This window comes from Capsicum annuum, chromosome 12 (genome assembly GCF_002878395.1).
Source record: "Capsicum annuum cultivar UCD-10X-F1 chromosome 12, UCD10Xv1.1, whole genome shotgun sequence".
In the NCBI taxonomy this organism is placed as follows: Eukaryota; Viridiplantae; Streptophyta; class Magnoliopsida; order Solanales; family Solanaceae; genus Capsicum; species Capsicum annuum.
Window position 1 is genome coordinate 87992102 of NC_061122.1, and position 13360 is coordinate 88005461.

Here is a 13360-nt window from a genome sequence, read left to right on the forward strand (position 1 = left end):
TTGATCCTTACAAGAAATGCCTTGATCATACTATGAGTAAGAATCTTCTCCATATGTCAAATATGGTAAATGAACTGAAAAATATCGGTAATATGTTTACTAAAGTGCAATAACTCCAAGCTATGATTCGCTCCATATCCCAAAGCTGAAAAAACATAAAAATACACAGCCCACAATATTAGCTCAAAATTATGAAATATACTAAGAGTCATTTAGAACTCGAGAAAGAGTGCCTCAAAATAGAAAATGCCACTACAAATACATATATGACTAGTTTAAGTCCGAATATGAACATGATAAAAAAGCAAGTTTGATAAATTTTCTCGAAATAAGGAGAAAGAAAAAGTCTCAAACAAGCCTAAAATTAATCAACAAGAAGAGAAAGATGTTTCTGCTTCAAAGAAAAAAAAAGGTGAACATTGCAAAGCCAAGTGCTACAACTATGAGAACAAAAAACACTTTACCCGTAATTGTCCGGAGACTAAAAATACACACTACCTTATTGATAATTTATATAGTGATGTAAATATTTTTTGTTCTGCTTTTTTAACTGAACAACTTTCTATGTGGATTGTAGACTCAACATCCATCGAGCACATAGTGATGAATAGAGATGTTTTCATTGATTTTCAACAAATTTCACAAGAATCCAAATAGGTTTATATTGAAAATAACTCCGGAGAGAAAGTAAAAGGTATTGATACCTGAAAACTTGAAATGTGGTGGTCAAATTCTATTTATACATGATGTACTATTTACCTCAATAATATGTCAAAATTTAATCTTTGTTAGAATGTTGATTAAGTTAGGATTTAATTTTTTTCTTTTATGAATATGGTATGAATTTGTATTTGGACAAGATAAAATGTGATACTAGTTATTTTTATAATTACTTTTTACATTGGGTGTTATTCAAAGTCATAATAATAATAATAATAATATTTTTTATTTATGTTAACTTTAAATTGTGAGAATGATATAAATATAGGGAATGCTAGGCTTGACCATAATGATCGACAAAGAATATATCACTTAGCTAAAGAAGATCTGTTTGACACAATATATAAAGTAGAAGTATGTTCTTGTGAATCTTGTCTATCCAAAAAAAACTATAAGAAAATCATTTGGAAAGGAACAAAAGCTGACACTCCATTATAAATAATTCATTTTGACATCTGTGGTTTAATGAATGTAAGGTAATGATATGATGCTATTTACTTCATCAAGTTTATTGATGATTTTACTCAATATGGTTATGTACATTAATTTCTTACAAGTATAAAGCTTTGAGTTACTTCATTAAGTTTATGAACTTAGTTGAGAGTCAACTAGATAGAACAATTAAAGATTTAAGTATCGATCGAGAAAGAGAGTATTTATCTGATGAGTTCAAATAATTGTGTGATGAAAAAGAAATTCAAAGAAAGTTAGCTATTCCTTACACTCCACAATAAAATGATATTGCAGAACAACAAAATAAGACCTTGTTAGAAATGATTAGATCATGCCCATCACCTATTGAGGTGATGCGTTGCTCACTACAGCATTTATACTTAATCATATCCCTTTTAAATCAATTACAACTACGTTGTATGAGTTATTATCTAAATGAAAGCCAATTTAAGCATTTTAAAGTCTTGGCATTGTGCTTCTTTTATTCATAATCCTTCTTCTAAATATAAAAAAATTAGGTCTAAGGAGAAGAAAGTGTATCTTTATAAGATACACTAAGCAGTCTAAAGATTATGTGTTTGTAGGTGAATAAGATAGTGTCCCTATAATTGAAGTAGGATCATATGATGTTACCTTCATAGAGAATAATTTTTCTAAGCAGGGCAAGATAGGTCAATACTTATCCAAATCAAAATATTTTTGCTATCGATATTTAAATGGATTTGGGTGGGAGTCATGTTGATGATAATGAAGAAATTTTTATTTACACAAATTCTAGTGATATTGTTGGTCTGAATTAGAGTAACTTATAAATTGATATATCAAATTGTCAATCCCAACCTCAGCGAATTAGTCGTCTGCAAGTTTTCCATCGTCAATTTGAGATTGAAGAAAAATCATTTGTACTTACTAAAATGATGAAGAGCCAAGAAATATAAATAAAGCTCTTACATACCACGCTAAAAGAATAATTAAAAGCGATGGAAGAGGAGATGTTGTCAATGAAATCCAACTAAGTGTAAGAGTTGGTTGATCTACCTATAGGCAGAAAACTTATTGAAAATAAGTATATTCTCAAAATAAAGCGTAAGGCAGATGGTAGTATCAAAAGATTTAAAGCTCGCATAGTAGCTAAGAATTACACACAATGAGAAGAAATTTATTATAAGAAAAAAATTTCACCTATCGTACGCTTTACTTAAATAAGATTAATTTTATTTATAGTGGCTATGTTGGATCTTGAATTGCATCAAATGGATGTAAAAATTACATTTTTCAATGGAGAACTAAAAGAAAAACTATGTATGAAACAATTTGTACAAAAAGAAAGTAAAATGTGAAATACATATCTATGCATCCAATGATAGTAGATTCCTTAATAAAATCCATAGCATGTGATGATTATGATTGACATTCAAAGTCATTGAGTTTACCTAGATGTTGGTGTATTTATATTTTATTTTGTCTAATTATGTTTACGTAGATGTTAATGTCGGTTTATGCCTAGTTTTTTATTTTTGTTGGTTCATATATATATATATATATATATATATATTCACACAGGTAATCATCTTTTCTGTCTAAGTGACAAGTAGTAGAGATGAGACAATTATAAATTTATTATTGTCAGATAATACACTAAAGGAGAGCTACAAGTTTATAATCAGAATGTCATTAGTTAGATTGTGTTTAATCATATGTGATTAAAATAAGTTAGTCTATATCTAATCCTAGGCGTGAGCTCTGAAGAATAAAAGGGTTGAGTAGATTTGTGTACTTAAAGTTAGACATGAGCTGTCTGAACTATATAATATTTAATTTATAAAAGACATACGCTCCACGAAAAAGGAGGTAATACTGCGATACATGTTTTATATTTATGTATGTATATAGTGACTCATAAGGGTGATACAATTAGTCTCTACTTGCTATCGTGTAAAGCCCTAAAAATTATAAGTAATTTTTCATATTGTACCCTCATGACTTTACTCAGTTTCTTCATATTTAATTTAATATTTACTATCTTAATATGTTGCTAAAAGATCATGATTGATTCGGTCTAGCAGAACATTCCTAGAAAATCATATCACGTTGAGATTAAGAGATTCTTGAGATGACGAAGATCATTGAGTATTATCACATTAATTGTGTTCATTGACCGATATTTTATGTTTGTTTATGCGACAAGTACATAATGATGAATTCAAAATTAAGAAAAAAATGATGAAAAATATGAATGTGATAAATGATCTAGGGTACTACATAATATAATCTACTCTAAGTTTTACTGATCAATATGTTGTATATTTCTAATAGATGTATAACAACAAAGCTCTCAAAGTTTGGACTGAACACACCGTCTAGTCGTAAAGTATGAATGTTATGAAATAGGAATGAGAGTTGACCCACTATGCATGAGTGGGAGATGAAGAAAGTTTGATCGGATCATCCATATAGGTCAACCTGAATCCATATTAAAATATAAATAATGTATAATTAGACATATATTTTAATTAAAAAAAAAAAAAACACAACTATTTGAAAAGTTATGTCCTTTTGAATTTGTAAAAGAGCTCTTTGAAGAGGAACACCATAACTTTTCATCTTCCTAAAAAACAAATATAGACAAGAAAGTCTTCTCCTTCTTCCTTCTCTCAAGTTCCATTGAAGATTCTTGAAAGCTCTCTTCTACTTGAAGTTTTGAAATAATTTTCTAATAAGATACTATTTTAGACTATGACTTTATATGATGCAGTTCGTCTTTGTGTAATTACATTTTATGACTAATGAAACAATAATCAATAATTCTATAAATTGAATGTTTGATTAGATTTGTCAGCTTACTATAATATATCATACTAATGTCCTATAATTAATGGGTGTTAGCTTGTAGTATTAAGTGGTAGTTTTTACTTTTTGGAAAGGTTTTTGGTATTTAAGCATTCGTTTATGAAACTTTTGTATGTGTTCTTTTAACAATTGGATTATATCCCATTTACTCTCCTCCTTTGGAAGACTTCTTGCTGTTCTCTTCTTTCATTTTTGTTTGTTCATTGTTGACTTGATATGTTTTTTAAGAAATAATAAATAATACGAATAATTTTTATCATAGTTGAATATAATAATTTTAATGCTTTGAAAAATATATTTAATAATAATTATAGTTAATAATCAAGGATAAAATGAATATAAATTGATAAATTATTCATTGATTTTTCAAATTAAATAAGTAAAGATAAACGAAGGCACTAATAAACAAGGGAACTGTCACAGAAAATATCAAATGTGGATTGTCAATATTAATATGATCAACAAAAGTTCAATAATTATTTTAAAAAAAAAACTCTCGTGCATCAAATAACTAGGGATTTCTCACGGACATTTTCCAAAGGCAAAACATAAAAATTAGCAGAAATTACAAACAATTTCTTACGTTTTTGATTGACCTTGACGACGCAACGTGTAAACAAATATGTTGAATTGCTTGATTTAAGCTCAATTTGGATTTACGGTACTCATTGAAGGTAAGACAGTCGTTTCTATTCTTTAACGAGTTAAAAACACCTAAACCTTTTTTTTTTAATTTTATACCTGAATTATTGAAAGTGAGGTTTCTTAGCTGAACCATCACATCACTCAATGCTTAGCAAGATACACCTCAATTAATTTGACACTCTCAATAATTTCCAATTTCCCATTCTCCGACGTCATTTCCCCTTTTTATATCCCACACGCACGGGCGGAGGATAGCCATATTGACTATAGCAAGTTACAACAACTTATAGTCACTCCACAGAGTCTTACCCTATCTGATTAAATGGATTTGCACAGTGTGGACCCATTAAAGAGGAAAATGCTCCTTTCTGAGACTCAAAGTCAACTTTTTGTTAAGAATCCAGAGATTCCAACCATTATCACGCCAAGTCTTGTGTTTTGTTTCCGTTTAAGTATCTATTTTTCATAATCGGCCTGATTAATTTGGATTAGAACCGAGTAGACCAATTAAAAGGAAAAAATGCTCCCGTCTGAGGCTCAAAGTCAAAAGTTTTGGTTAAGGATTGAGAGATTACAACCATCATCCCACCAGTGGATCTACAATTCCACATGGTTTTCTCCATTAGGATTTGGGACTCAATTTTAATTAATTTTGATCTGGTTTAATTGGTTAGCTGCTGAAAATAATTTAAATAATGACTAGATCAATTGGGTAAAAATAAAAGGCACGCAAACACTATGTAGTTAATTTGTTTGTGACATAAGAATTTGATGTGCGCTTGTATGTGCATTTAGACGTAACAGACCAACAGTCCACTACTTTTGGAGGTGCGCGGAAGAGTTAAATTCCGTTTCTTGAATTTTATAGATAGCTAGTTCTGTAAATAATAGAACAAAGACTAGAAAACTTATGCTATATCCTGGAGTTCATATCTTCAACTATATAAAGCTTATCGCTATCCCTTATGACTTCAATAGAGTCAATTTCCGCTCCTCCTTCGTCTGTCACCAATGCATCTTTTGCATCAAATCCAAACTTCTGGCCTATAAAACAGATGATCTTTAAATTCTTCACATAATAATGTTAGTATTATGGAGGAGCTAAAAATGAAGTATAAAATAAAGGAATTCATTTGAAAAGGTACCTGCAATAGCCTTGAGTTTTGCAAGTGAATTGGGAACCCTTATTAAACTTCCAGGTTCACTGCACTGAGTTCTTCTCCTGATCTCGGGATGACCTCTGTATATGCTAACTCTAAAAGTAAATTGATTTGTATAACTATCTAAGCTGTATTTTTGCTCCTTGTCCTGCCACTTATGATCTTCACCCATAGTACCAGATCTTATAATCCTGTGCCCGCCTTCTGGTTTTTGCAGCATTTCATTCGGGTTCTTTGATGAAAGATTATACTTCAATGTATCATCAATCTCAGCTCCGTTCAATAATAAAAGCCTTACCATCTCTACATGATTTTCTTCTATTGCGACTTGGGTAGCAGTGGATCTATGTCGATCTTTTGAGTCAACAAGTAATCCATGTTTAAGGAGTTCCTTCATAATTGTTAATTTATTCCTCCGAGCTGCTGTACATAAGAGGTCACCAGAAACATAGGGATCGGAAATGGAAGCCCAATGGTACAAAATTTCAAATATGGGATGGTGATTTGCTGCTATAGCTTCCCATAGTGCGGTGTTACCGTTTACATCTGCCATATATGGCATAATCAAGACATAAGATACCTGTAAGCCTGTAAAAAATTTCACTAAACTTTACAGTGACACGAATTGAGGTTGTCCTACCTTGTAAGTGTATGTTACATCCATGTCTGAGAAGCACCATTACACATTCTTCATGCCCTTTCGATGCCGCTATATGCTGATGCATTGCAGAGAGAAAAGACGTTGACAAACTCGGATACAACAAGTATATTGGTAGCACAAGAAGTTTAACCAAAAAGGGTTCTAGGGCATGTAAGACATGGACTTACCAGTGGGGTTCTTCCTTTGGAATCGCCAATATCAGGATCTAATCTTGCCTTGAGAAGCTCATCAAGAAAAGCAGCATTGCCTGTACTGGCAACAGTCAACAAGTTAATGGACATGTTTGGATCGGTATCTTCTTCCCCAACTTCAAGGAACAAGTCTGCAAGTCTTAGATCCTTGAGCTTCTTGTGATGCTGCAATTAATACCGAATAGGAATATATCAATATTGAGCACTGAATTGACACATTTGGAAGATCTCTAAGTAGGGCTAAGAATGAACCTGAAGGAAGTTCTTCATCATGGTGACGTTATCCTCCTGCCTACTCTTCATTCCTTCAATCAAAGAACTTGTTCTTATCTTCAAGAGTTGAGAAAGTGTCCTGGTCCGATACGTGTAGCTCTGAGGCCTACAACAAAAGGCCCCAACTTCTCCAAAAATGTCCCCAGATCTCAGAGTCCAAACAATTTGCTCATTCTCCATCTCACTATCAATCATTTCCACCTCCCCCGACACTATGATGTAAACGTCGTCTGGCGATTCATTCTGCATTATGACGTCCTCCCTTGGGGGGATATACTCAGCCTTCATATCTGCAACCTGAGCAATCAATATAATTAGACAAACAACAGGCATGATGTTATGAACCAATTGTCCCACATTGGAAAAAAAATAGAGAAATGCTAAGGGGATTATAAGCCAAATGGGTTTTCCCATCTATTAGGCTAGTCTTTTGGGTTGGGCTCTCCCGTTTGGTTTATAACATTGGTACTTTTATTGAGAGTCCCACGCACTGGGCCGTGACTTGAAGTGGTGGCCTACGCGCTAGGAGTGGTGGCCTGGACCCAAGAGGGGTGCCAGCCGTGACCAACTGGGCGTAGCCGTGACCAACTGGGCGTAGCCGTGACCAACGAGGATCGATCCACATGTGGGGAGCCGCGCGTTGGGCCGTGACTCGGAGTGGTGGCCTGTGTGCCAGTAGTGGTGTCTTAGACCCAAGAGGGGTGCCAGCCGTGACCAACTAGGCGTAGCCGTGACCAACGAGGATCGATCCACATGTGGGGACCCATGCGTTGGGATGTGACTCAGAGTGGTGGCTTATGTGCCAGTAGTGGTGGCCTGGACCCAAGAGGGCTGTCAGTCGTTACCAACTGGGCATAGCCGTGACCAACGAGGATTGATCCACGCGTGGTGCCACGACTCGAAGTGGTGGCCTGGTGTTGGTTTCAAACCATTAAAAGGAAAAAAACACAGGAATTCAATAGTCAAACGTTGGCCGCTGAAACAGAGATGGAAGTTTAAAGAAGAGAAAACGCAGAGCGATAGAGAGAGATTAATTTCTTGTCGAAAGACCATCATTTATTGATCATTAACTTAGCAACTTAAATAGATGTTATTACAACTAAAAATAGGACAAAGAAACAACCTACTTCTACCAAAATTAAGACAACTAATTAGTTTCCTACCAATGATAGAACTCCTAAATTAACTAGGATTGTAAGTAAAAAAGCTGAAGAAAAAAAACAGAGAAAGATGTGCATATTCCTAAAGCAACTCTCAACACTCCTCCTTGCTTTATGAAATGCAAACTCCATGTTTCTGTCTGAGAAGCTCGAATTTACTGACAGGTAAAGGTTTAGTGAATATATTAGCCCATTGTTCTTCCGTCTTGCAGTAGACAAGAATCACATCTCCATCTTTTTTAACCTCTCTTAGGAAGAAAAACTTGATATTGAAGTGCTTAGATTTTCCATGAAACACAGGATTGTGAGAGATAGCTATTGCTGGTTGGTTGTCCACGAACACTTCAATGCTTCCTGTTGGTTTTATATGCAGATCAATCAAAATTTTCTTCAGCCACAATGCTTGATTTACCGCTGTTGTAGCTGCCACAAACTCAGCTTCGGCAGTAGATTGAGCCACAATGTCCTGTTTCTTACAACTCCATGAAAAAATCCCAGAACCAAGACTAAAACAGTGCCTTGAAGTACTCTTCGAGTCATCTTTGGAAACTCCCCAATCACTATCAGAGTACCCAAAAAGCTTCACAGGTTGAGTCCTTCGAAACATGACTCCATAGGTGATAGTTCCTTTGATGTATCGCACAATTCTTTTTGTTGCCTTCAGATGTACTTCACTCGGACAATGCATGAACCTTGATAGAATACTTACAGCATACAATATATCGGGTCTTGTTGCTGTAAGATACATTAAACACCCAATAAAACTTCTGAAATATGTTTCGTCCACCTTTTCTGCTCCATCATCTTTGCTTAGTTTCTCTTATGGGTTCACGAGAGTATTCACCTCTTTGCAATTTTCCATTTTGAATTTCTTGAAAATTTCCTTCGCATACTTCTTTTGGCAAATGAAAAACTCATCTTTTCCCTGTGTAATCTCCATTCTAAGGAAATAAGTCATCAGACCAAGATCGAACATTTCAAAATCTTGCATCATAGCCTGCTTGAACTCATCAATGAGCTTTGCGCTGCTTCCTGTAATCAAAAGGTCATCGACATATAGAGAAACAACAAGAATCCCACTGTTATTGCGTTTAACATATAGTGTAAATTCCAAAACACTTTTCTCAAAATTGAGGCTAAGCAAATAATCATCTATTCGACTATACCAATCTCTTGGTGCCTGTTTTAGGCCATTTCTCTTCTTTTTCATCTACAACAAAACCTTCAGGTTGCTCGATAAAGATTTCTTCTTCAAGAACTCCATTAAGAAATGCGGATTTGACATCCATCTGGTGCACTTTCCAGCCACGTTGTGCAGCAATAGTAAGAAGCAACCTGATTGTGTCAAGCCTAGCAACTGGAGCAAACATGTCAGAATAATCAACACCAAAAATCTGTGCATACCCCTTAACTACAAATCTTACCTTGAGCTTGTTAACAGAACCATCAGCATTCAATTTTGTCCAGTAAACCCACTTCACACCGATGATCTTTCTATCTTGAGGCTCCCAAGCTGATTACACTTAGTGCACTTAGCATCAGGCCTCTTCCAACACTTGAAAGGTGCATGTCCGAGCTTGCCGCAATGCTTACAAAGAGGGTATTTTCCTTTGAAACCACCTATTTTGTTTTTGTTTTTGTTTTTGTTATTGTGCGTTGCACCTTCTTCATTGGTTGGTTGGTTATTCTTATTCTTATTCTTATTCTTAGAACGTCCATCATCGTGATGCTTGGCTGGTAAGGCACCTTCGATAGCTCCTCCTTGTCTCATAACACGCCGTAACTCTTGCGCTTGAAAAGCACTTAAGAGCTCTGCAAGTGTGATCTTAGACAAGTCCTTAGTATTTTCTAAGGTTTTTATGGTAGCCTCAAATCTTTCAGGTACCGTTACTAGGATTTTTTCAACGATCCTTGAATCATTGAAAGTGGAACCCAACAATCTGATGCGATTTGCTAAATTAAGAAGTTTGTCAGAGTACTCCTTTATGATTTCACTTTCTTTCATCCTTTGCAGTTCAAACCAACGTACCAGATTCATCACTTACATCCCTTGAATCCTTTCATCTCCTTCATACTCAGTCTTGAGATAATCCCATACCTCTTTTGCTGATTACGGAGACATAATACGAGTTACGATATTAGATGAAACTGCAGTAAATAAGCATGCCATTGCCTTTGATTTCCTAGTTTCTCTCCTTGTGAGTTTTAATCTGCGCCACCGTGGGATTGTCCGGCAAGGTAGCTATCTCGTATTCATCTTCAACAGCTTCTCAGAGATCCAAATCTTGCAGATATATCTGCATTCCAACTGCTCAGATTTGATAACTTTCTCCATCGAAAGTTGGTGGTGCCATTAAAGAAAAATTTGTTTCTCTGTTCATGGTATCCACTAGATCAGATTGATGCAAACACTCACAGGTCCCTTAAGATTAAAGCGCTGATACCAATTGTTGGTTTCAAACTGTTAAGGGGAAACAACACAGGAATTCAATAGTTAAACGTTGGCCGCTGAAACAGAGATGGAAGTTTAAAGAAGAGAAAATGCAGAGCGATAGAGAGAGATATTAATTTCTTGTCGAAAGACCGTCATTTATTGATCATCAACTTAGCAACTTAAATAGATGCTATTACAACTAAAACTAGGACAAAGAAACAACCTACTTCTACCAAAATTAAGACAACTAATTAGTTTCCTACCAATGATAGAACTCCTAAATTAACTAGGATTGTAAGTAAAAAAGCTGGAGAAAAAAAACAGAGAAAGACGTGCATATTCCTAAAGCAACTCTCAATACCTGGACCTAAGAGGGGTGCTAGCCGTGACCAACTGGGCTCAGCCGTGACCAACGAGGTCGTTGGTTCTCAAGCGGAGGCGATTGTTATGAATCAATTGTACCACATTGGAAAAAAATAGAGAAATGCTAAGGGGATTATAAGTCAAATGGGTTCTCCCACCTATTAGGCTAGTCTTTTGGATAGGGCTCTCACGTTTGGTTGTTTTAAACAAGTTTTTCAGTTCATAGCATAAAAATTGTCATCTTACCAGGTGCAAGAGAATTTCCCTGGAGACACCCTTGAAAAGATAGACCTTTTCAACAGTAGGCAAAAACAAATGATGCCGGATACTCTTGCAGATTGTCTTGGGAAGTTGTTCAATCAATTGTTGTTGGTTTAAGCTCTCGGCCTTAAATCTTAAACACATGTAAGCCAGTATTTGCTCCTTCAATCTTGGAGGCAAGTGATTTCGACACACAAAGTTTGAAGCTGATTGTATGCTATGTCTCTGCAAAATACCATGACAAATCACCAAAGTTTGAATGACCTATTATCTCATATACACTATACAATTGTTTTTGTTTCTGGCCTATACAAGTCAAAAACACCATATACTGTTAGTCTGTAAATAGTTGGGATTCCAATAGCAAAATAGTGAGCTTACGAATTCCATGGTACGACGAGTTCCTTCAACAACTAAATTGGTCATGTTACCAATAATGTAAGCAGTAAGGCCAAGATTGAAGAGCATGTAGAAAATGATAAAGATCATTTCGACAGTGTTAACAGCATGGAGGTCACCATAGCCAACTGTGGTCATGGTTGTGATGGACCAATAGATTGCTGAAATGTATCTAATCCAAAGGCTGGTCTCTCTGAAATTGGGATTCACAGATCCTAACCAAGTATTTCCTTTGTGAGGATATCTGTCAGCCAACAAGTAGTAGAGGCATCCAGCACAGTGCACTGAAAATAGTGTTACCTGTTTCATGCCAGATACTCATTCATAAAGCTTTCTTAATATAATATACAATAAGCATTTTTTTCATGAAGTAGGAAAAATACTCAGTTTTGATCAAAATATTGTTTCATGCAAATTAACTTACAAACAAAAGCCTTGCACATCTAATCCAAAAATAACTGAATCTCATGTCCTTTTCAATTCTGTCAATGAAAATATAGAACAAGTGCAATTAGACAGACATAAAATATTTATGTTTTATTTGTACAAAGACAAAGTCTAATATAATCCTCCCTCTGTCCCACTTTACGTGGCATACTTTTTTTTTTAGTTTGTCTCAAAAAAAATGTCACAATTCACATCACTATAATTGGAAACAATTTAACTATAAAATTCCTCTCTTTTCCTTAATGAAATAATTTACAATCATTTAGCCCATAAATTTCAAAAATCATCTTTTCTTTCTTAAATACCATATCAAGTCAAATAGTGTTACGTAAAATGGGTCACAGGGAGTATTGCTTAAACTCTTTTATCTTAAAACGAAAGGAAGGGAAAGCAAATCAAAGAGAAATGACCTGGTGAAAAATTGCTTGACCTTGCGAAGACGCCAAAATCTGAGCATTCCTAAAACGGAGTAAGAGATTCCAACTTGATGTTTGCCCGTAAACAACATGGTAAGTAAGTCAAAAGGAATGGTGGAGGCGGCATCCATCAGAAACCATGTTGATAGGTATCTGTAAAAGTATATGTATCATTATTGTAACTGTTATAGCTCATAAGAAAACAAAACTAATTAACCATACAAATACATTATCGGCTTTTATTTGTCAAATTAGTGAAATAGGTCACGCTTTTGCCGTATATTTGTTTTTAACTATCTCTGTGTAAGTCATACAATTTTATTTTCTTAACGAAAAATTTATTTAACATGTATAAAAGATATATCAAGGGCTTAAGGAATATCCAATGTTTTAAATGCTAATAGTAATAAAATCTAAAAAAAAAAAAAAAAAAAAAAAAAAAAAAAAAAAAACTTGCGAAGACACTACAAAATAAATTATCAAGAGCATTTATTATTATTTTCAGTGGCTTGAATTTTCACACTTTAATACCAACTTAATTTCATCATATGTGTAGCAAAATTTATCTTTAATCTTCAAAAGAAACTTAATCTAACCTTTTTAAGATTTTTTTTGGGCTCACATTTTCTGAATTTCGAAAAATATAATTAAATTTATATTTGAAAACTCAAACCTTCAATCCTCATCCTAGGCATTAGATAAGTGATATGACACTTTTCTTTGATCAAAAATTCAAGAGTAGTATTTGTTTTTTTTTCCTCTTCATCTTTTCGATAATTTTTCTACATTTCTATTTACTTATCATTACCATAACAACATACAGAAATAAATGCCAATTATGACTTTCTTTATTGAATATTTCACTATATTTTGAACATTGCAATAAAGCTTCAAACAAAATTTTCAAACTAATGCTAATTAAAAAAA

General features: G+C 34.2%; 1 protein-coding gene across 1 annotated transcript in view; it reads right to left on the reverse strand.

The window, feature by feature from the left end:
* Positions 1 to 5376: 5376 nt before the first annotated feature.
* Positions 5377 to 13360, reverse strand: part of LOC107850869 (potassium channel AKT2/3) — a 24600-nt gene continuing 16616 nt past the window's right edge. Inside the window, exons 3-11 of the mRNA XM_016695668.2 lie at positions 12428 to 12586; positions 11995 to 12052; positions 11553 to 11870; positions 11157 to 11396; positions 6933 to 7250; positions 6657 to 6845; positions 6469 to 6544; positions 5814 to 6374; positions 5377 to 5712 (exon numbers count right to left, since the gene is read on the reverse strand). Of these exons, the coding sequence (XP_016551154.1) occupies positions 5582 to 5712; positions 5814 to 6374; positions 6469 to 6544; positions 6657 to 6845; positions 6933 to 7250; positions 11157 to 11396; positions 11553 to 11870; positions 11995 to 12052; positions 12428 to 12586 (2050 nt within the window). The 3' untranslated portion in view covers positions 5377 to 5581. The remainder of the gene's footprint in view (positions 5713 to 5813; positions 6375 to 6468; positions 6545 to 6656; positions 6846 to 6932; positions 7251 to 11156; positions 11397 to 11552; positions 11871 to 11994; positions 12053 to 12427; positions 12587 to 13360) is intronic.